This window comes from Alexandromys fortis, unplaced genomic scaffold, assembly GCF_014885135.2.
Source record: "Alexandromys fortis isolate MF-2015 unplaced genomic scaffold, M_Fortis_MF-2015_v1.1 scaffold_145, whole genome shotgun sequence".
In the NCBI taxonomy this organism is placed as follows: domain Eukaryota; kingdom Metazoa; phylum Chordata; class Mammalia; order Rodentia; family Cricetidae; genus Alexandromys; species Alexandromys fortis.
Genome location: NW_026068049.1, coordinates 1747228 through 1771434, shown reverse-complemented (window position 1 = coordinate 1771434; position 24207 = coordinate 1747228). Strand labels below are relative to the sequence as shown.

At 44.2% G+C, this 24207-nt stretch overlaps 1 protein-coding gene across 2 annotated transcripts in view; it reads left to right on the top strand.

The window, feature by feature from the left end:
• Positions 1 to 24207, top strand: part of Rcan2 (regulator of calcineurin 2) — a 225544-nt gene that overhangs the window by 126388 nt on the left and 74949 nt on the right. Inside the window, exon 1 of one of the 2 annotated variants that reach the window (XM_050119380.1) lies at positions 12192 to 12427. The exons of the other annotated variant lie outside the window; for it this stretch is intronic. Within the exon in view, the coding sequence (XP_049975337.1) occupies positions 12341 to 12427 (87 nt within the window). The 5' untranslated portion in view covers positions 12192 to 12340. Of the gene's footprint in view, positions 1 to 12191; positions 12428 to 24207 lie in introns of those variants that run through there. 2 annotated transcript variants of the gene reach the window in all.

Here is a 24207-nt window from a genome sequence, read left to right as displayed (position 1 = left end):
CCAGGCCATTATGGTCAGTTCTTCATGGTGAGAGGTGGGACCATCTCTCCTGAGATCAGGGGTCAGCTCTCCTGTGAGGGTTGCCCTTACTGCATTGTCCACTGAGAGGCAGGGCCAGCAAAGGGCAGGGCTGGTTCAGCATAGCATTCTAATTTCTTCTCATGGTTCCTAAGGCCTTCTGAGGTGACACAGGCCACAGACATCAACACAGACCTCAGCTGCAGCTGGACCATGGACCCAGACATAACTCTCAGCAGTCACTTGGGCCTGGACGATATCCTGCCTCTGGGTGGAAGGAATGACCACTCAGATCTAGATGGCTCTGGCAGCAGCATGGCCCTTAGACACCAACAGGGCCATTGGGCTTCATGTGGCATTTGGTGACATGGGCTACAGACTTCAACATAAACCCAGATGATACAGGACCACAGACCCAGACGTGGTCCTCAGTGTCATCCCAGGTCTAGATGGCACCATGGCCCCAGGTGTTGGTGAAGGCCTCCCAGATTTGCGAGGCCTCAGCAGCAGTGTGACCCCTGGACACCAACACCATCTCAGGTGGAGGCTGGGTCCCCTGGAATCAGCATGACCCTCAATGGGTTAGTAGTATATTATCACTGCCTAGGTTCTGACCAAACTTTGGTCCCTTTTACCCACTGAGCCACCTTCCAGTCTTAAGTACAGGCGCTCTTAACGGCTGTTTCCTTCATTTCCCCCCAGTTTTTAAGTAACTCCTATTGTACTTTGTACATCATAAGTGGACGATCAAAATCCTTGAAACCTGTAAAGCACGTGATATTATCAGTGAACAAATATTCCTCAATTTTTGCATTTGTTCTGAAATTGCAGGTTTGGGAAGAAAACGATTTTCTTTCTAACTTATTTTTTTTTCTATTGCAAATCAGAATGTTTTTCGCAATGTGCTTCACGCTGGTGGCAATCAAGCGTGGATATGAGTAAATGCTGCCTCCACCGAACAGAGCTGGAGGCAAGTCTGTGGGACACTTTCCTGATTAGTGATTGACGTGGGAGCACTCGGCCCACTGTGGGTGGCATCTTCTGTAGGCATGCGATTCTGGGCTGTATATGAAAGCTTCCTGAGCATGAGCCAGAGTGAGCCAGCAAGCAGCATTACTCTGTCTCTGTGTAATCAGAGGTCTCTCGCCTGCCTGCAAGTTCCCAAATAACCACTTAGAGCTTAAAATTACTTATAAATGTCTGGGCGATGGCCCAGGCTTATTACTCGCTAGCTCTTATATTTAAATTAACCCATGGTTTGTGGCTTGTTACCTCCTTTTTTACATGTCTTGCTTCCTCGGTGGCTGGTTCTCATCTCCCAGGCTCCTCTCTTCTTCTCCTGTAGCTCTGCTTGGATTTTCTGCAGGCTCTATCCTGCCTTGCCATAAGCCAAAGCGGCTCTATTTACCAACCAATGAGAGTAACACATATTCACATATAGAAGGGCCATCCCACATCATCTCTTCCTCCCTCAGTGATAATCTGTGACCTGGTAGTGTAAACCAAGTAAACCCTTTCCTCTCCAAGTTTCCTTGGTCTAGAGTGTTTTATTACAGAATGGAAGTAGAGCAGACCCAACACCCAATCCCATTGGTGGAATGGCCAGGGTCCCAGAAGCTGTCTCCAATATGACAAGGAAAATCTTTAGGGATATGTGCAGGGTGGCTGCTGAGGGGCTCAAACATTACAATGGGCTCAGAGGATAAAGAGTCCCCCATACCATGTCTCTTATATCACAGCAGAAAGGCTGGCCACTATCTCAAATTCTTGCTTCCCATTATAACTGTATAAGGACAAGTGACATATCATATTAAATCGTGGAGGTTGTGCTCCAATATACTAATCTTGTGATTAAATGTGAATTTCTCCTTTGTTCTTTTTATTAAATACTTGGTGAATTAAAATGGACTCTCTTGTTGCCTACTGACTTGAGCTTTAGCTAGCTTAGATATGCCACAAAATGGCCATTTGATCATATTTGCGTCCAAGCCTGAAGATCTGCATCCCACCCTGGGAATATGATGGAATAGGAAAACAAACTCTGCAAAGAAGTTGTCCTCTGACCTCCACACTCTTGCCAGGGCACAAGCACACCCCCATATTTACCTGAAATAAAGTAATAAACTGTAATAGAAAAGAAAACGGCATGAGTGTGACCCCAGTTTCCGGACTGTATTGTTGTGGCTGGAAATCTAGACACGACAACTGCAAACAATGGCTGCTCATTTTAGTCCCACGCTGGCGTTCTGCTGGAGGCCGCTCCTAACCCAGTCGTCTAATGCAGACCGTGCTCCGGGAGACATCCTGCTCATTATTCTCACCCAGTCTTGATTGACTCATCAGTATGCCAAGGAAGAGATGCAGCTTTTGTTCTCTGAAAAAGTCTCTTCACGCAGATGTCCCTGAGTGAGCCGGCCCAAATACTGAGTTGGAGATGACCCCTGAACAGAATGGGGCAGTTTTTCTGAGGGCTGGTCAAATTATTTGAACACTCTAATAGTGCAGTAAGCATTTTTTTATGCTGTGGGTAATTTTATTGACTGTCTGAAATTTCACTAATTTGGTATATTGTAGCAAACAGAAATACATTAAAATTTAAGGAGGGACAAAAATCCATCAATTTTTTTTATTGAGATCCTTAATAATATGCTTACTTAAAACTTTAATTTTTAAAACTTTACATTTGTGTTTACAGATGTGTGGTTAATTTTTGTCAACTTGATATAAACTCGAGAGAACCTTTATTGAGGGCTTCCCTCCATCAGTTTTGCCTCTGTGCCTGGTTTGTGGGGCACAAGTTTGCATAATGATCGATTTGGGAGGCTCCGGCCTCCCTTAGGCAGGTGGTCCTGGATTGTCTAAGAGAGCAAGCTGAGCAAGTCAGGGGAAGTGAGCCAATTAGCAAAGTTTTCCCATGGTCTTTTAGTTCCAGGATCCTTGAGTTCCTGGCCTGGCTTCTGTCATCATTTTAAAAAAGCAGTCTGAGAAAGAAACATGTCATGATACAGAGTTCACAGGGAGGGGAAAGAGAGGGGAGACCAGCCTCTGAGGACAAAAGCAGCAGAAGAAAAGAAAGAAGCAGAAAGAAAGAGAAAGAAGGGGGAGAGACAGACAGACAGAAAGAGAGAGATGGGAGGTGGGCAGGGCCCCTTTTGAAAGAGAACTCAGTGAGTTGTGCACAGGGAGTGCTGTTAGTGGCCACAGTTGAGGACGCAGCCTGTCTGAGCCCCAAGGCGAGGCCGGAACAGATGCCTGAATACTAAGGACTTCCCTCAGTGATGGACTACAAACTGAGGTGAAACAATTGACTTCCACAAAGTTGGTTTTAGTCATGGATTTTATCACTGCAAAACTAGAGCGGTGGACTGAGACAGAATACACTTTCTGGGCTTTTGAGATTAAGATAACAGTAAATCTGAGGAATATACATATGCTTGATATGATGGTGCATTCTACATGGCATCTTAGGAAGGAGACAGGTGTGGAGAAGAGGGTGATGGAGATGTTGGCTTAATTCTGTCTGTCATTAACTGTGTTACCTGATGGACCAGTTACACATGTGCACCCTAGATGGGAGGAACTCAGTTTTCCCAATAGAAAACACAGGCTTAGACTCGCTAATTTCAAAGTTTCTCAGAGAAATGCTATCATATGAATTATATATCTTGTCTCATCCAGGATTTTCTCTTAAACAACCAATTAAGGTTTTGTTCTCTCCTATTATTAAAGGGGCCTGATTATATCACAGCAGCATTTGGGAAATAAAATGAAATAAAACGGGAAACCAAAATAGGTGGTGATTCCTTCTATCTGGGATTAAGCACTGTTACTGTATTGACATGATTGCTTCTAAGCTTCTTGTGTGTACATGTATTCTATTCTTGTATCAATGAAACATAATTGTATGCACACCTCACATAACTTACACCTTTCCTTACAACATTAACTGCTTTGAGGACATTACTTACAGAAGTTAAATAATGATTCTACCCATAGATATGATAATTTATTTAATTAGTCTTTAGTACTTGGTGCAAGTTAAATAGATCCTACTGGGAACATTTTATGTTATTGCACATAAATGCTTAGACTACTTGTGATTCTGTGGAGATGTTTCTACAGTGCCATCACTGGAGAAAGTTTATGAAAATGACTTTAGAAAATTTTAGCGTTCCTACTATGCTATCCTTGTAAAGTGAGCGATGAGCTACTTCCTCCTTCTCTGTTACCGGATGTGATGGTTTTGGTGCCCGATCTCATTGCCTTTTACACTCTTCTTATTGGTGTGTGCCCAAGGCTCTGAAATCCATCCCCAGTCCTACTTGAGTTGAGATTGGTTAGGATATTATCATTAAGCTTAAAATATTTTTAAAAAATTTTTGTTTTAGAATGTCTCTCCGAAGGGTGACTCAGAATAGGATAATTTGATTTCAGGCACCTGAGGCTACTCAGTGTCCTAGTTTGTAGGATTGCAACTTAATTCCAAGTACATTCTTCATGTCAGTAGTTATGAAAATGTTGGCCTTTTCACATAAAAATGATTAAACCTTACTTTCTTTTCTGCTTCTGTGATAGAATGCCTCGACAAAGGCAACTTGGGGGAGAAAGGGCTTAGTTTAACTTACAGGGATAAAGTTTATCACTGCAGGGAAGGCAAGGCACAGAAGCAAAGAGGGAGAGAACAGGAAGTGGGGCTCAAAGCCCGCCCCCAGTGACATACTTCCTTTAGCAAGGCTTTACCTCCTACAGGCTCCATAACTTCCCCCAAAACAGCACCACCAACCAGAGACCAAGTGTTCAACACAGGAGCCTGTGGGGCGGGGTCAGAGGGTGTGGTGGGGTTGGGGGTGGATGCATGTTTTGTTCCAAACACAGCAGTGGGCACTCTCTACGCACATGAAAACCATTTATGATCTTTAGCTATTGGGTGATTCTATGAATATCAATGAGCTTAGGTTTACCGGTAGAGCTGTTTAAATCTTTTATCTTTGCTGACATCTTTTCTAATAATAATAGAGGTCAGGGGCATCAAAACATTAAAATTCCTGACTGTGGGTGCAAGGCCGTTTGGCTCTTTAATTCTGTCGCATTCCACCTTGTGAACCTGGAGATTTCTTCAGGAGCGGCCTTCGCATCCACAGGTGTGACGTTTTACTGATTGCAAAGTTGAGATGTATGTATCCCTGTCTTCAAATCATGTCTCTTCATTTACCTCCTGGGATGTCAATATGGGCACTCCTGATTCCGTGTTCTTACTGCTCTGTTTTCAGTCTGGCTTTGTAGATTACAGATATCTATCTTCTAAGGGAGGAGTTGCATTTTATTTCTATCCAGTCTGATAGTGTCTGCCTTAAATTGAAATGTTGACAGATCTTTGACATTTAAAGTAATTATCAACTTATTCAATTTATTCCCTCTTCTTAGAGTTGATTTTCTGCTTGTTCCATGTGCTCTGTATTCCTCTTCCTTTTCTTCCTTTCTTTACATTACTTACCAATGTTCTTGAGGAGTGACTTTGATACCTTAAGCCTGTTTGACCTAGGTACACACTTGAGTGATCACTGACAACTGTGGAGTTATGCTGCCCTCTTCGAAAACTAATTCCAGCACCTCCCGCACAGGTTCCCCCTTGCTTTCTGGCAGAAATTTCTTTTAGACTCACAGTTCAAGGGAACCATTGATCTACCATTAGGGTCATTTCATATGCATAGAATTAGACACCAATTTTGGGCTATTAAAGTTTTGCCTTCATATTTGAAAGTCATTTCTCTTGCTGTAAGTAGAAATGCAAGTTGGTAATTTAACCAATCCTTTCCTCAGTTTTTGATTTTAAAGATGTTGTCCCCTGGTTTGACTGCCATTGTTGCTGATGCCAGCCATCATTCTTGTAATTGTTGTGTACATAACTCCTTTTCCTCTTGCAGCTTCTGCTACTCTCTTTTTGATTTAAAATTGTAAGGGTTCATGATGCACCCAGAAATGCTTACCTGGGGGCTTAGTGGGCTTCAGTCAGTTTGAATGGCATCGTGGCCGTCATGTCTTCCGTTGCTTCAAGGCTGTTCTTTCTTGCCTTCAGAACCTCACTTGGACATGTTGGCTTTTTCTTCTGCTTTATAACTGGCCTGGATAAAGTGCTGTTTTGAAATGGATGAGGACATGGGACTAACTTTTAATCTATTCAGCAATTTTTCTTCTCATGATGACCCTAGCATGTCAAAAGTAAAATAATTTGACATCTTTACCTCCTATATTTTAAGCAGATTCTTTTAAAAACACAGCACAGTTCTAACCCTGATGAGGTCCTGTGACACAATTAAAATAGATTTTAATTACTTCTGATTTATGTTTCTTACATATCCTGATATTCATTTAGTTAATAGTTTACCAATTATACTCGGTGTTTATTCTAAACTAGGTTTTTTTTAAACAAACAACCAAAACAAAAGCCTTATTTTGGGTTTTGCATTCATGCCCATTTCTCAGGTTCCCTTTTCTTCAGTCTCTGTTTTGATAAACATTTCTTTGCATTATACACGATAACTCTCCCCTCGTTTGCTGATTCCAGATGCTCCACGGTTCAAGTTAAGAGGAATAGTCTCTACATTCAAAGATTAAAATTCTCTTCTCCTGCTGTTCCTCAGATTCAGCTAGACTGGTGGGTCAGCAAGCCCCAGAAAGACCCCTGTCTCCATCTCCCCAACTCCTTAGTATTTTTTAAGGCATGGAAATATTACATGGACTTGTAAAACAAAGTTAAATTTAAAGAAAAAAGCAACTTCTAAGAACCAGATATAAAAAAAAAAACACAAATGACCCACACTTGGCATCTGCTTGGTAAGAGAGAGGAATGGTTTTCATTGACAAGGACGCTTAATAATCCATATATCCTTCATGAGCAAAAGATAAAAAGAGCTAGAAGAAAATCCTTCCTGATAACACCCATCCTTTCATCCCGAGGCTGCTGACTGGGCACACCAGCATGAGTTACAGCTGATGACTAACTGTATTGTTGCTTAGGCTTGATGATACTTGGTGTGGAAGGAAGGGAACGTAGATATATGACAAACGAATTTCTGCATTAGCGTCCGGGATTGAACTTGGAATTAAAGGTCTAAGCTCATATGTCATCTTCAAAATATATTTAGATATTTCCTAGTTCTGCCCAGTGGAAAGGCTTATAAAGAATATCCACTGCGGTAGAAAGAGCATCTTGAAGTCTGTTGATTGTGATCTTAAAATATTTTGAAGTACTTAGTAAATGGAACCAGGACTCCTTGGAGAAATGCCCGGCTTCCTTATCTGGGGCAGGAAATGAACAAGATAGGGCTGGAACATCTTGTCATACCAGAAGACGAGGTACTCTCTCAGAGACTGCTGGCATCTGTCAGAAGGACTCAGAAGCCAACCACATTAGACTCCCAACAGCCCCAGTTGAGCTGTGTGCACACCAGTAAGCTCGGACTGAGATGGATTAGAAGTCATGGAAAATGTCTAATCCATGAGTTTATATGCAGCTAAAGACTATGCATGATCATTGGAGCACCATCGGGAAGCAGATGGTGAGATACATGAAAAAAAAAATACCAACAAGAGTACACAAGCAGATCTTAGCATTGGGATTGAAGGCCGCTAACATTACAAAGAGAGCCAGCCAAGCAGCATGCTCCTGTTCCCTGCAGTGTACAGCAAGGTTTACTAAGGAAGCTCCCCAATTCTGAGTTTCTTACAGCTCTGGGTCCAGCCACAGAGCCCATAGTAAATGGACAAACTCACCACGTGGCAAGTGTATAGTTCATCAATAAAATCCAGATGGAGGGAATTATAAGGGACAATCACAATTTCACCACCTATGCAATAAACCCCAAGAAAGAAGGAACCCAGCGGGATGGAGGAAAACCGCAGACAGTGCGGACAAGATTGTGTGAGAGACACAATCATTTGGATCTTGGTTTAAATAAGCAAAGAGTTACAGAGGAGGGAGAGGAAAAGAAACAGTAGCAGGATGGGACCATGAGGAGGATGTGTAGGAGGAGGAGAAGGAGGGGAAGGAGAGAGGGAGAGCAAAGGAAAGAGTGAACAAGAGGAGGAGGGAAGGGGAGCTGGAGAAAGAGTGTTGAACAACTGGAGAACTGACTGTTGTTGCTCCACTCAGGACGACCACTGGGGACACTAAGGACTTTGCCTGCTTTTTTTTTTCTTTTGAGTGGCTGATGATAGACACCGTGATTGCAAAAGAGGGCCGTGTAGAGACATGGGTTACTGGACTATCTACAGCTGAAATGACATCGGACCTCTGCTCTAGGACAGTTGGAGTGTGGAAGTGGGCGTGGCCAGAAGCTAGGCTCTGAAACCAATGTTTACTTAAGAATTGCCTTCCGGACCTGTGAAAGAACAGATAAATGTCTGAGTCTGTGCTGCGGGACTCAAGGGTCTGCCTCGCAGCAAGTCCTCAAGTGATGTTGATACCATGGGTACCAGTCAGAGCAGTGGGTGCAAGACTAGCCCCGAGTTAATTATCCCTGTTCCTGGGCAGTGAGAATATGCAGCGTTGCTATTTTGTCCTTTCTGCCTCTAAATAGGTTTGAAACTCTAATATAGAGAAATTTTACGAATCAAAAAAAAAAAAAACACAGAAAAGGAGCTCAACATGTTATAAAGTACAGTGTTAATGAGAATGTCTGTGTTCAGCAACAAAACAGATGTAGCAGCTGCTTCCAAGGCTACCCCTGGATTGAAGGTGCATAGTTCTTCCTGCCCCATGACAACAAGTAAGTCAGTTCAGCTGTCTCTCCCAAGACCAAACCAGAAAAGTATGCTTTCTAAGATGCCTGTGTCATGCTGTGTATTGCTTCTCCCTATGGTCATGGGTAAAGCAGTGGCTTGGTTGAATTCCAGAAGGTTCTGGCAGCTTCCACTGGAAAGAGCACTCCTGAACAGAGCTGTGCCCTGGCTCAGCTGGGCTAGCTTGGAAGACGTCCATGTTTGCATGTGTGCACGCTCATCTCCCTGAAGAAGCTCCCTGGTATGGCTAGTGCAGGAGGCATCTCTACTGTGCAGGGCTCTTCTGCTTACCTCTTAGCATCTATACATGTGGTTATCTTCTCATATTTTGGATATTTGTTGAGATATCTCTCAAAGGTCAGGCATTCACTTAGACCCTGGAAATAACACGCCTCAGAAATTCAAAACCGTACAAATCAGAATTTTCTTTATAAACAACTCTTAGTCATTTACCTGCAGGCTGCTACTGCTTCAAAATATTGTAATTTTATTTTAAAATTGTGAGAGAGAGAGAGAGAGAGAGGGAGAGGGAGAGTACTTATCCATGTATGGACACCAGAAGCCTGATGTTTGATCTCTTGTGTCCTCTTCTATGACCCCACCTTACATTTTTTTATTTAATATTTATTTATTTATTATGTATACAATATTCTTTCTATGTGTATGCCTGCAGGCCAGAAGAGGGCACCAGACCTCATTACAGATGGTTGTGAGCCACCATGTGCTTGCTGGGAATTGAACTCAGGACCTTTGGAAGAGCAGGCAATGCTCTTAACCACTGAGCCATCTCTCCAGCCCCCCCCCCACCTTACGTTTTGAGGCAGGATCTCTCCCTGAACCCGGAGCTTGCCATTTGCACTAGACTGGCATCTGCAGGGCTCTGGGATCCACCCATTATTTCTTCACAGCCCCTGGGTTCCAGATGTACACTATGGCCCCAGTTTGTGTGGGTGCTGGGGATCTGACCTCAGGTCTTCACACTTGTGCTGTGAACTCTTGACCCACTGAGCCATCTCCTCAGCTCCACAGCTGTGCAAACTTAAAAGTAATCTCTGAGGTATTCCATGGGATATGAACAAATTCACCTTTATTCAGCCTCTTGCTTGGATGCCGAAGGGTCACAACCCTTCTTGTTTGGAATATACTTCAAATATAGTTGTACTTATATATCTGAGACTCCTTTGACCTTCTTAGACATTTTGCCCAGTACTCTCTCTCAGTCGCTACTCTTTACTGTACACCACGAAAGAGGCAACTCTTACAAAAGCAAGCATTTAATTGGGGACTTGCTTACAGTTTCAGAGGTTCAGTCTGTTGTAATTAATTATGGGAAATGTGGTAGCGTGGATGGCGCTGGAGCGGTAGGTGAGAGCTGCAGTCTGATCTGCGGGCTGAGAGAGAAGTGAGAGGAAAAAAGAGAGACAGACAGACAAAGACATAGAGAGTGAGACCAACAGTGACACACTCCCTTCAACACGGCCACATTTTCCAGCCCTTTCAAGCAGTGCCACTCCCTGGTGACCAAGCATCCAAACAGATGAGCATATGGGTGGGGGGCATTCTTATTCCAGCCATATCCCATGGCTGACCATGTAAGCACTAAGAGCCCCTCAAGGTTTTACAGCATCAGGCTCTGGCTTCCCTGTTTAACTTCACACTTAACTTTCCATGAGACCGAACCCAAATGTCTTACTCTTTCTTTGTATTATGGGCATTTCCAGCCACTATCAGCTCACCTTGCTCCCCAGCCTGCCAAGGCCTTGCCAATGTGGCAGAGAAGAAGGCTGGTCCTAGTCCTTGGTGTCTATTTCCCTCCTACCCTGGCATCTAACACTCAACATACATTGCTCTCCCTCCAATGTTCTCACTGAGTGTTTCTTGGACCACTTCTCCATCACCACAACTGCTTTGTGTAACCACCTCTATGTCATAGTTTAAGCCCCTAGACAATATGGAAACTAGATTCTTTTTATCTTTAAGAACATCTGGTACAGAATATTGTACTGATTCATCCTCAGAAAGTGTTATTTGAGTTCTATGAATATATGATTACATATATTTCCCACAGTGCCTAAAGAACATGTAAACAAACACACACACACACTTCCTCAGTCTCAATATCCACTTGCAGAAGAATTACCTTTAGTATGGAAAATGTCCGATTAAATCCTGGCATTCAAAGGTGGACCAAGCACAAAGCGTCAACCTTCAGTCTAAAATGCCATCTCCCTCTTTCTCATCTGTGGGTAAAATCAGAACGTTTTATCCAATAACGTACGGAGAAGGCACCCGTCTGTTTTTAGCCCCGATCCTCTGCTGGCTACTGGAAATGCAGCTTCTTTCTGTTTGGGATAAATCCAGTAGGGTGCTGGTGTGTTCTCTTGAGACCTGTGCGACTAATGCGGTTTAAAGCAGTCTTATATTGTTCCTTCTTACTCTCACCGGGGAAACAAAAGGCTATTTCCACTTGATTGATGTGGTCATTACACGTGTAGCATCCTCTGTGGCAGACACTCCACAAGGCTCAGGACAGCCACAGCCCTGCCCTTCAGGGATTTAGGACAAAGAGAAAACAAGGAGAAGTGTCCCTTCAAAGTCTCAAGCAAAGCTGAGCCCGGAGGCTGTGACAATGACCCACATGAATGAATTTACCCATTAGACCCTGCCATCTGTCCCCGAGTGTGACAGCCACCGCAAGTCCTTTCCACTGAATGACCTTGGAGACAGCCTGGAATGCCGAGCTCAGAAGGGTGCTTTTGAGTCCCTGGTCTGCACTTAATGTTCTCCAAATAGAATTTGCACAAACCTCTAATTTTTTCCTCTGCCCAGAAGCCTACCTCAGTGACTGACAGCCCGCTCTTACTCCCTGCACTAATGGATTTCTATTCAGCCCATGCCTGGCATACAGTCGGGTGTCCAGAACATGTGTGGTTACTGTGAGTGGCACGGAGCAATTAGCAGAGCCCAGGCAAGCTGCAGAATGCCCCAACTTCCTGCTTATCATCCCAGGCAGAAAACTGTCAAGCCTTCACCTAGGGAGGCTCCTCTGCCCAGCTGCTCCCACCCTCCCCTCCCAAAGCGGAACCTCTGCTGTCAGATTTTTTTTTCTCCACTGCTTTTTGCAGACATAAGCTGGAACAACAGCCGTGACTCAGTTCCTCACGAACGCTGCCTGAATTGATTTAGTCTGAGTTCAGATTTAGCACGTAATCATGTTCAATTTGCTCTACTGCACTGCCTACAGATAAAAGGCTTGTGTGTGTGCGGGGGGGGGGGGTGGCAGCTTCGGCTTGTGTCGGTCTCTGTGATGATGTCATTGGCATGAGAGAGCCGGGCCCTTCTTTACTCCGCTGTGCTGTCTCAGACTCTGCGTGCAGCAGGAGCAGGCTCTAGGTGCCTGAGCCTCCAACCAGTACCGCACCCCACTTCCCGGGAGCAGGGCACCACCAGGACCTGGCCACAGCAGTATCCATCCAGAGGCGTTCCTTCACCCCCATCTCTGAGGCTGCCTATCTCTGCACTGAGAATTCCGGAGGGGGGAATGCCAGCCCCTAGCATGGACTGTGATGTTTCCACTCTGGTCGCCTGTGTGGTGGATGTCGAGGTCTTTACCAATCAGGAGGTTAAGGTATGCAGCCGATGTGTTCCTTTTCATTGTTGCTGGTCCTGGACCCTCCTCTAGTGTAGTGGAATTATGACCTGGTTAACCATTTGCAGCTTTATTGTTGTATTGTGAAGACAAGGGAAAGTGCATGGTGATGCTAGCTAGAGTAAGTTAGAAGAGACCAGCATGTTAAATTTGAATAGGTTTGGCTAGTCCATGTCGGTTTATTCTCATCTTCTGTATTAAGTGATCTGTGGCCACCTCTTTCCCTGGAGACATGTTTTCCTATTCTCTTTACAGCATTTCCATCAAAGCTGGGTAATTTGTAGGTCCTGGGTATTGAGAGGGGTTTTAAATCACTGATTAATGGAAGAAAGTGCATGCAATCACCATTACATTGAGGATGTCTTGACAATGGGTACCCAGTTCATGGCATGTCACTTAAATGTGCTGGGATGTGGTCCTCGGACTGAACAAAAGCGGTCCCGTCGCAGCGCCAGTCTGCTGTGTGTAGGAATCTGAAGTCAGAGAGCGGAGCTTAAAGTTGCTTCTGTCAGGTGCAGAAGCCACGAGTTGTTTCCCTCACACAGCTGTCTGTGCAGAAAGTTCGGGCAGAACTGCATCTCTCCATCCTAAGGGTTAGAGGCACGCTCACGCGAGCCTTTGCCATGCGGCAGCTGGGTCTGCCGTGGGCAACTGTCCTCCACTCGCATTGATTCTCTTGGGGATTTTTTTTTCAATTTGGTTTTCTATGATGGAAAAGATTCCGCATAAAATGAGAATCTTTCATTCTCACGTTCTGCAAAAGACCAAGCCAAGCTTCTTATTTCTGAACAGACAGGTAAGAGAGAGGCCGGGGGAGAGAAGAGGGAGAGAGTAAGCTTGTGGTGAAACAGGAAGAAAGGGAGGATTATGGGACCATCAATGTTCTAAGCCTTACTTAGTGAAGCCCTGAATTCTGTAATGCTGAATGCAGGTGGCATGGGAGAGGCTCACCGGTGGAGAGTAATATGTTCCCAACCCACATATGCCTGTACCACTCAAGCCCGCAGGTCTGCACACATTCTTGAAGTGAATTCAGCCTTCTGGTTTGTTCTTCAAGTCTGAAACACTCACCTCTGTGTTTGACCATTCTTATTCTGGTGTAAGTTTAACTCTCTACAGCTTGTCATGGGCAGGGTGGAAGAATTCGAATAGGAAGATCTGGGCTTGCTTGTCAGTGTCTCCTGAAGGGAAATGTGTGTGAGAGACAGTTTTTCCACTCTTACATGGCGTAAGCACTCTAACAGGGACAACTGTCACTTAAACCCCTCCAGCTTAAGGTTAGAGCCGGCTTAAAATACACTGGGGGTCACTAGCTAAAGTCACCCTAGCGCTGATGGATCAGCATGGACAGTAAAACTCCACAGCCCCTCTGTCCTCACCAGCTCTTTGTCTATTCACTGTCTCAGAAATCTTACCAGCTACTCCCAACTCTTTGAAGCTCAAGAAACAATAGTGAGAGAGATATTTATTGGAGACCTATAGTAAGCCAGGCACTGTGCCTATATAAGAGGGATTTAAAACATACACATACAGACAACGCTTGCACATGTGCGCACACACACGCACATGCAAGCACACAGACACATGCGAGCACACATACATACATACATATGCACACAGACACACACATACTGCGTTTCTCTATGATAAGGACATAAAATAGCTCAGCGTTTCGTGCAGACAGAGATTGTTCTGTGGAGTTAAAGAGACACTAAGTTCTTAGGGCTTGCTGAGTTATAGGGGTTGTGGTGGCTTCAAGGAGGGACTAGCAGGATTGTGGCACTTGAGTGACTCAATCTGTCTGACGGCAGCATATTGTCTGTGATATCAGAGGGGAGAGGGAGATATGAATAGATGATCACGAAGCACCCGAGCTTTCTTAGGAAATATGGAGTTTGGAGAGATGGACCGTATGCCCTTTCTACCAACATCTCTGAGCCATGGTGCTTTCCTTTGTTGCAGAGATGCTACTGGTTCCCAGGTCTCAGTTTTCTCATCTGTAATGTGGAGACAGATCTTTCCCTCATATTGGCTTATCAGAGGAGCAAAGAGATGGACAAATGTGAAAACATTGACTTCAGTACTCGACCAGTAGGCAGTGGTTGGTGAATGTCAGTTCTCTCTAGTGTCATGGCCATCATTTACAACGTTCTCTGGACAGGGAAGTCTAATCAGCTAGCCAAAGATATCCAGCTCCCACCACCACCACCACCACCATCCCATCTAGAAAACATGGGTTGCCATTTCAGATATGTGGTCATTTAATTGGCTGCAGTGACGTCCTTATCAAGTCAAGATCTGTATTACCTTGTAAAACACGATAGTAAAAACAGGGGAAATCAATGAGATGTATAGAAATTCATCAGATCACTTTTTACGACTTATTAGATATTGTCTTAGGTGATTAAAAAATAAAATTCCAGGTATCAAAATGTGTCCAACTTTAATATTCATAGTTAGGTGTCAATGATAGACAGATATAGAGTCAGGAATTCTACTCTTCAAAGCCTTTCATGCTTGATTCCAATGGTCCTGGAGAGATGGCTCAGCAGCTGGAGTGTACCACTCCTAAGTATAGCAGTTCCCAGCAACCACATTGGACTGGATGTTGCCCACATCACAACCTCCTATAACTAGCTGCAGTGCCAAGAAATCTGATCCCTTCTGCACACTTAGGACACCTGTATTCATGTGAATATGCACACACACACACATGTACATGCATGCGCACACCTCCTCCACCCACACACAAATATCAATATGGGCTAGAGAGATGGTTTAGTCCAATTCCCAATATGCACATGGAAGCTTACAAATGTCTGCAATCCCAATCCCAGGGGATCCAGCATCCCCCTTTGTCCTCTATGGGCACAAGGTACTCACATAGTGCATAGAAATACATGCAGGCAGAGCACTCATGCTCATAAAATAAAAAAAAAAACATAATTAAAAAAAATCTCAAAAATGTATTTGTTGTCGATGATGAGGGAGGGTTGCATCTCAATTGCTTGACCTCAGGTCCCCCTGTCTCTGTGCAATCCCTAAAGAATAGTACCACATCACGGAGACCCAGCCAATGGGCACGTGTTACACGTAGGGTGGTTTATGTGTGGGAAATATAGTCTGTGTACATGTTCTTTCTCATGGTGGCTTGGAAAGACATTGCCACCTGGGTTTTATCTCAGGGGATCTTTAGCCAAGGGATTGATTCAGACATCAATCCCCAAAAGGTTTTCAAGCTACTAGAGAGATAATATAGGAGAAAATCAGGCCTCTGGTGGTCAGCCGTATTTGCTTTTCTCTGTAAACCCCATCACTGGTGGTCTTGTGAACTTAGCTGTTTATTTATTAGCACAAGAACACGAATAAAGATCTAGAAGTCAAAAGTCATCACTAGAAAAAACTGTGATGATGATTGGTATACATGTACGCATGGGGGTGTTGATTTCCTTGAATATTCTCATATTTCTGAAATTAGTCATCCCATGTCACCAGGATCCAAAACTATATAAAAGTAGTGAAAGGTTAATAATGAAATTTGCCATTCATTGTCTTCTGGTTCTTGGGCTGTATTGAACATTGTTATCCCCTGAAGGGTTTTAAAACATATTGACGATCCCCAGGCCCTGTGCCCAGAACTTCTAATGTGTCTGGTATGAATGGAGCCTGGGCACAGAGCATCATATTAAGCCAGTATCTTGTCTCTTCAAGTCACAAATTGGTATATCAATGTCAGTCAAAAGTTGCTTCTGCTTAAATGCTTTGATCTATATACTCCAAGCTCAGGCTTAATCTATGCAAGTTTGATCTTCAAGCTGTCGGAAATGCCAAGATTTGACCAAAACTTTTCGGTCAGTTAGCCGCATCTGCAGTTTCTCTGCCTCCTCTGAGCTGATACTCTAGAAACACCACTAGAAGTTTTGGGTGGCCAGCATTTTCAAAGCTTTGCTGGCTCCGGGTAATGTTCTCTTCCAGGAGGCATCCAGACCTGGGGCTTCCCCTTCTTGTCAATGGTGGCTTCCCTCACCACAAAAGAGGGGAGGGTGCTTTCTCTCTAGGCTAGAAGGTTTCTGAACCCTTCTATAGACAACCGCCCCTGCCTCTGGGGACATCTGTATTGAAGTCAGAAAACTCACAAAGCTTCCATATAGTACCCAGAGCAGACAAGAAAGATGGCAGGCAAGTGTCAGAGGAAGTATAGAAGTTTCAAGGAATGTTCAGGCTTAGAACATTTGCTCTTTCATTCAAGAACTTCTGTAGAGAATCTGTTATCTCCCAGGAAGAGCTCACAGCACTAAGAGTCAGGCAACACAGTCCCTGTGTTCAGAGAGTGTGCATTCTCACGTGGGAGGCAGATGGTAAATTAGCACCCTGAGGGATGAACGGCCGCTGCCGTTGAATACATGGTCAGTGGAAACCTCTTCAGTTTAAGAAGTTGTTCAGAAAGATCTTAGACAAAAAAACATTCCAGGTAGAAGGAACAGAGATTAAATGAGAGAGAGAGAGAGAGAGAGAGAGAGAGAGAGAGAGAGAGAGAGAGAGAGAGAATCCATCTCATGTGTTGTTGGAGCCTGCCCACATTTAACCTCTTGCCATTTTTCATTCATCAGGAACCCACAGAAGTTTGATGTGTACACGTCTGAATATGTTTGTGTTCTACATGTGTGCAGAAGCCCACTGACATCAGAAGAGGCATTATATCCCTTTGCCCTGGAGTTACATATAGTTGTAAGCCACTTCTTTGGTGTAGGGAATTGAAGCCAGGTTCACAAGAAAAACAAGTGCTCTTAACCACTGCCTCAGTAATAATTCCTTATATATGCTTAAAATCTGGAAAGTCAAGGCATTTTCCTTTCTTGTTCTATTTTTATTTGGGACTAACAAGTATGGATTGTGTATATTTATGTTCTGTTGTGATACATACTTATACTGTATGATGCTTGATTCAGGTTCTCTGGCCTAGCCATCCTGTTCCATAGTAATCCTTTCTTCATGGGAAATGTCCAGAATTTAGTCTACTAGATATTTCAAGACTGTGATCCTCTGTGGATAAGAGGACACATACCCCTCTTCTCTAACTGTGAATGGAACATGTTAACGGCCCTCTGTCCATGCTCCCCACCAGGCCCCAGGTAGCTAGCTACTTTTCCTCCAAGAGCCCCTCCCTGAGTGTTCATGAGATAACCTACCTGTTTTAGATTCCATGAAAATCCAAGCTCATTTGTGTGACAGTGGTTCTCTGTGTAACCTAGTTTATTTAACAGAATGTTCCCTAAGCACGCCTGCACCGTCACCAACAATTACATTTTAAGGTCACTCATGAGTCTTCTCTTCCCAGTATCTTCCCATCCCATGCGACCTTGGACACATCTCTTACCCATGCTCCGTAATTGTGCTGACAGAAACTGTTTTGTGCAGTCTGTTTCTTTTCCTATCAGAGAACAGGTGACTGACTCACAGACTGTTTCCTGCTGTTGAGTGGGTGAGGAAGAGACCAGCACTCGGCAGCCTCTCGGCACAATGCAGCCTCTTCAGGGTTGGAACCACTGGGGATTTCAATTGACTCGCATTGTTTGGCAAGAGCAGTGGAAGGACGAAGAGGGTGACTCAGAAGAGCCCGTGGGTGCAGGGTATCAGAAGCTGCTTTGACAAGGAACTGGCAGGTGTCTGTTCGAGCTGGTGGGGCTTCACGTCCACGTCCGGAGTTTTCACTTGGTGAGGCTCTGGGTGTGACCATTACCTTATGGTTCTGCAAACCACTGAGGTTCTTTGAGGGTCATCAAAACCCATGCACCTACATGGAAACGTATCCCAGACTGTATTGTGAGCAGCTTAATGGTTAGAAATGGGAAACTCAAGTCTAGAGTTATTCATGGTAGCTCTCTGGTACCCAAAGTGTGTAACTGAGCAGAAGTGGCATTTGCTATTCAGTGACTGCATTTTCAAATGGCATTTTGTTACTTATATTAGACCAACTTTAGTTGATGCAAGCTAGAAGTGTGTGTGTGTGTGTGTGTGTGTGTGTGTGTGTGTGTGAGGGTGTCATGCAATAGCAGATTCTAAACCACTACCAAAACAGGATTTTGCTATGGACTGTGAATAACATGATCTAGCACTGATACCATTTTGAAAATAATTTAAAATTTATGAATAAACAAAATTTCAATACCAAGTTTTCCTTCTGTCCCAAACAAATTGGCAAATAATGGGGGAAGACAGTCTTATGCAAATGACAGATACTCCCTGAGAGGGGGACCGGAGGTCTCTCAGTCACCTGCCACATCAGAGACAGACAAAGCACAGTGTTCAAAACTAATGGCACTGGTAGAATAAGAAGTCAGCTACGAGCTTCCTTATCTGTTTCAAGATCTTTTTCACTGTTAGGAATTGAGACACTCACTGCAGTTGCTGTCTAAACCTAAGGTGTCAGCTTTACCAGCAGAACAAAACAGTGTCTTCATTAATAGCCTTCTTTCAGAAGAGCAGATTTGAATGAAGAACTCAGAGGGTGTCCTTGCTACCTCCTTAATGCTTCTGTTCAAGTACAAGTTCTGCTAAATAGTAACGGTCTGTTTAACATCTTCTAGTGAGCCTTGGAATTGATGTCTCAGGAAGAAAATGACCCCAGAGTGTATATTCTTACTTGATGTATCTGCGTCAGAAACTTCATACCTTTACCACATATTGCTATTCTATACCGAATAGACTAGCATCCCAAGGGTTTATGACAATTCTAGGTGTGGCATCTGTTTTAGATTTTGTTTAAAATATATCTTTTAAGAATCTTGTTATACATTCTTTTACCTTTTTCTATTCTTCTCTCATGATGCATCCTTACCACAGCCCCACCACTCCTTTTAGCCCCCTTCCACCTCTTCTCTCCCCCAGATCCACTGTTCCTCCATTTCCCTTCAGAAAAGAGCAGCTCTCCCAGGGATATCAACCAAATACTGCATAAAAAGATACGAGACTAGGCACAGACCCTCGTATATTGGTCAGACAAGGCAACCCAGTAGGAGGAAAGGGGTCTCAAGAGCAGGGGAAAGAGTCAGAGACAGCATAGGGTTGGGGGAAGTTTGCTGGGGTCCACTGTCAGCTTGATGCAAGGGCCTATAGCATTCCACCCAGGTGTTTCCCGTGGACTTGGTGAGGGATGAATCATGAAGAATTGTAAAGCAGAAGGGACAGAAGCAGTTTGTATTTTTCTAGTATTTTACTTAAGGCTAGTGCTTTCCAGATTATTTAGAATTCAGTTTTTTTTTCCTAAGAAATCCACCCAGTAAAACATATCTTAAACCCTCAAGGAAAGAGGCTAGGGATCGGATTTTGTTTGTAATATAAAATAAGATCTCTTGGCATATTATTGTAGCTACATCAATAGTACATCTAATAGAATTGATTTCCTCTTCTGTAACTTCACTATGCCTCTCTATAGTGACTGGGAGCATCATCTCAGGGCATCTTTTTCTGGAACAGGATATGTATATAAACAATGAGCAAAGTTAGGAATAGCAACAATATATTGATCACTTGCAATTTGTCAGTCACTACACAAAGTACTTTTCATTCATCCACTCATTCATCAAATATGTATTGAGCTTTTTCCAGGGTTAAGTACCCAGGTTGGCTCTGGATAGAGAGATGAGCAGAACTGTTAGGCACCAAAAGGTCCTGGCCTTTGTGCCACTAGGTGTTCTTCCCCCTTCCCCCAAAGGGAAGTGCCATTTTGGCTGCTGAAGAGGCTTCCTTTACTGACAGAGGTTATGGGAGAAAGTTCTAGAATTAGACATCCCGGTCAGACTTCTCTAGATAGTGATTTATGGGTGGTATGATTGTTGACAAAGAACCTTACTGCTCCTCTAACTCAGTTTCCTCAACTGAAAATGGATGGAATCAAGTATGCCTACATCAGAGGTTCACAGAAAGGATTATAAACACTAGAATGTGTAGAAGCACATGAAAGCAGGCAGAGGGAATGGGTAGAGATGATGGTTGTGACTTTGGATGGAAATTCCAGCAGGAGAATGCAGCTGCTGTTACACTCAAGACTGAAGACCCGTTCCCCCTCCCCGAGAAGATCATTCTCTCTGACCATGCGCACAGCTTCAGAAGGAAATTCACATGGAGAAGAGAAAGGGGTCGCTCACTCAGCCAGCCTGATCCACCATGATGGTGATTGATAGGGTAACACCCAAAAGCCACTAGTGTATGGCCTCTCTCTGTCTCTGTGTCTCTCTCTCTCTCTCTCTCTCTCTCTCTCTCTCTCTCTCTCTCTCTCCCCCTGCCCCTGCCTCATCAAACTTCATGGCTACAAGTTGTGAGCTAACTTTGCCCAGTACAGCAGTACCCTCACCTCAGGGACACTGGGGTCACAGAGCATCATAATAGAAGCCACTGGCTCTGTGTGCAAGAAGAATTATAGTCAAGGGCAGGTGATGGGGATACTGACGTGTGTGTGTGTGTGTGTGTGTGTGTGTGTGTGTGTTGTCTTCTTGTCTTCTTTTGGTTGTAATTTTTCTCATCCTTCCAAGCCTCCATGGGTAAGGCCCCTTCAAGAGCATGAGATAGCCAGAATTAGGAGATGTGGAGAAACAGGAAATGTCCCCAGACAAAGCCAGTATGGTATAAGGAAACTTCCCAAAGGGGAAGCAGCTAGATGGAACTGAAAACCAATCAGGTATAGACCGCTTGTCCCAGCCAAGATGGACCCTGGAGATTCAGTGGTTCCAGCCAGACTCAGAAGGAAACCCAAGTCCTTGTTGGGGCTGTCCAGGCCCAGAAGACCTTATCCCAGCTGTCTGGCTGATCTCACCTCCCCTTATCTCTGTTCTTCTAAGTGGTCTCTAGCCATCCTCTCCCACCTTTGCACCCCACTGAGCTAGTTCGGCACACGTCCACATGCCTCGCTCCTCACTCTCTGCAGTGCCATTAATTTCTTTTTGGTAGCTTGGGACAGGGTTTCTCTGTGTAATAACCCTGGCTGACCTAGAACTAGCTCTGTAGACCAGGCTGGTCTTGAACTCACAGAGATCTGCCTGCCTCTGCCTCCCGAGTGCTGGGATTAAAAGATGCACCACAACTGCCCAACTCATTGGTTCTTTTTGGAGGGGGTAGGATGTGTTCTCAAGTAGCCTGGGATGACCTGGGATTCGTCATATAACTGAGTATGACGTTGAACTTCTTGTCCTCCAGCCTCTACCTCCCAGTTACCGGGTTAATAGGCATGTGCCACCATGCTCTGTTTATATGGTCCTGGGACGGAGCCCAGGTTTCCTGAATGCCAGCAAGCACTACACCAACTGTGCCACATTCCCAGCTCCTAGAGCCATCGATTCTTCATTGCCACATCTCAGCTAGTGCAACCCACTGGGCATTCTCCACTCTTCCCTCGGCTTTGCCTTCATACGGTCACAAGGTGGTATTGTGTGTGTGTGTGTGTGTGTGTGTTATTCATTGTTCAATTCTGCTGCACTAGAGTGCAGGTGTCAAGTGCTCTGTTCTCTTCATCCACTGCTGGGCTATCCTAAGCATGTGTAAGTCATAGTGCAAAGACGCTGTCTGTTAGTAGAAATACAGAAGGCTACAGCTCTCAGCACCCAACTGTACTTAAACCATTCCTTGGAAAGGGCTGGGCAGAAACTCCAAACTTAAGCTGCTTTAATAAGAGAGAACTTTCCATGAAAATAACAGAGGTTTTAAGGCAAGATGCCCATTAAGGAAAGGAGAGGTTGAGCTCAGAGCTCATTTATTCAAAAATATCTTTAAACACCTCCTTCGGAGTAGAAATGTTAAAGGGAATTACAGACTGGTCTCATGGCAGGAATGCTAAACTATAATTACAATACTTTCAATATTGACCTTCAGCTCTCATTTCTGCTTTAAAACTGTGGAGATAGCTGGAAATTAGATTAATTACCCAAGCTGAGTTCAATTCCTCTTTTGCTTCATAGGCATTCTGCCCTAAAAATTCCACTATGCGCCACTCTCGTTCGAATGTATACTAATGTCTGTCATAAAAATAGTTTTCAATTCTGGAATACTTAACAATAAAAGTTGAACTAAAAGCCCTCCTATCCGATGTTCTAATAAATAAGCCATAAAATCTGAATTATTGATGAAGAAGACAGAGGATGGTCTATTTTGTATTCTTCTGCCTTTGAAAGGAGACACTCCATGTGTTGTGGTCAGCAAAATGGTGCTTTGTAACTAAGCTTTTCGTTAACAATAGTTAGCATCACGAAGCCTCAGGAGACTCGAGCTCTCTTTGGAAGAGCACTACCTTGTGGCCACAATCTGACATGGTTAGGAAGCATCATTCTTTCAGGGTGACATTTGATAGAATCTCCAAGTTATATAACAAAGCTTATACAGTTTCAAGTTTGTTCATGTTTTAAGTGTGTGTGTGCACACGCGTGTGCACGCACGCCTGTGTGTGAAGGCTAGAGGACGACCTTGAGTGCTATCCTCAGAAATGGTGACCACTTCTTTTGAGAAGATCTCTGTCTGCCCAGGAGCTCATGAATAAAGCTAGGGTGTCTGCTCAGAGCTTCCTGTCTCTGTCCACGGAGAGCTTCCTGTCTCTGCTGCCCAGCACAGGGACTGAAATCATGTATAGAATACCATCTTACAATTTTGCATTGATTCTGGGGATCTGATTTAGATCCTCATGCTTCAGGGCAAACATGTCAGCAGTTAAGCATCCTGGCTTCAAGCGTATCACATTTTGTACTGTGCTTTGTTGCAAAGGTATGAGGGAAAGCTGCTTGGTCTTTGGAGGCAATGGTTACTCTTATTTATGAACTTTCCTGTATGTAAGAAGGAAATACAAGTTTGGTTGCAAGGTTGTTGGGATGAGAATCACTCAGTGGAAGGGGTCATGACCAATCCCTTTGTGGGGTTTTAGGGAGCCATCCTCTTTCACAATGATGGTGGAGCATGTGATTAAAAGTAGGAGGTACTTAGACATAGGAATAGTGAAATAAGAGGCATAGTATCAACCTCCTAGGCTGGTAGGGGAGTGAACTAGAAGCATAGAAGTGAGGAGATGCCTTGGTTTGCTCTGGTTCCATTTTATGGAAGACTGGAAGTTGACCATATAAAAAAGTGTTCTGGGATGAGCAGAAGCATCCCTAAGAGGTAATTACTGAGTTACTGTTTTATAGGGTAAGTAAGTACCCATCAGGTGAAGGTAGGAGAAAGGGCTGGTACCCCAAGAGGAGCCTGCACCAAGCAGAAATACCAGAAAGGTGGTTCTAGGAAGGAGATGCCTGGACAGAATGAAGTTATATCAGAACTGGGCTCACAGAAGGAAGGCATTTGGAATGCGCCCTCAACGCCAATAGGATGGGGCAGGGAACCATATTTTGGAAGACCAGAGACTTTTTGCCTGGTTGGACTTGTCATCTGGTTGTCTTCCTGCTTATGTTGTGACTTGGGGATATTCTATCAAGAGGAGAACAGAGAAGAAATGGCTACAGCAGCCCAGACAGTGGCAGCCTGAGACTCAGTCCCATGTCCCAAGATCCTTGAAGTATGCTGATTACCTTCTAGTTATTCCTCTGGCTTTCTAATGAGGGAAGAAGTTAAAATAGGAAAGCAATCATCTTGAGGATATGATTGGGCTCCATTCAGTGGAGCTTGTTGGGAAGGAGCTCATGCTAATGTGACATGTGTAAGACTGTCATGGTTTTCTAGGATCGGGGATCTAAACCCAAAGCTCCAAACCTTGTGCCTTTGTGCTCTGTGGGCAAAGCAGAGAG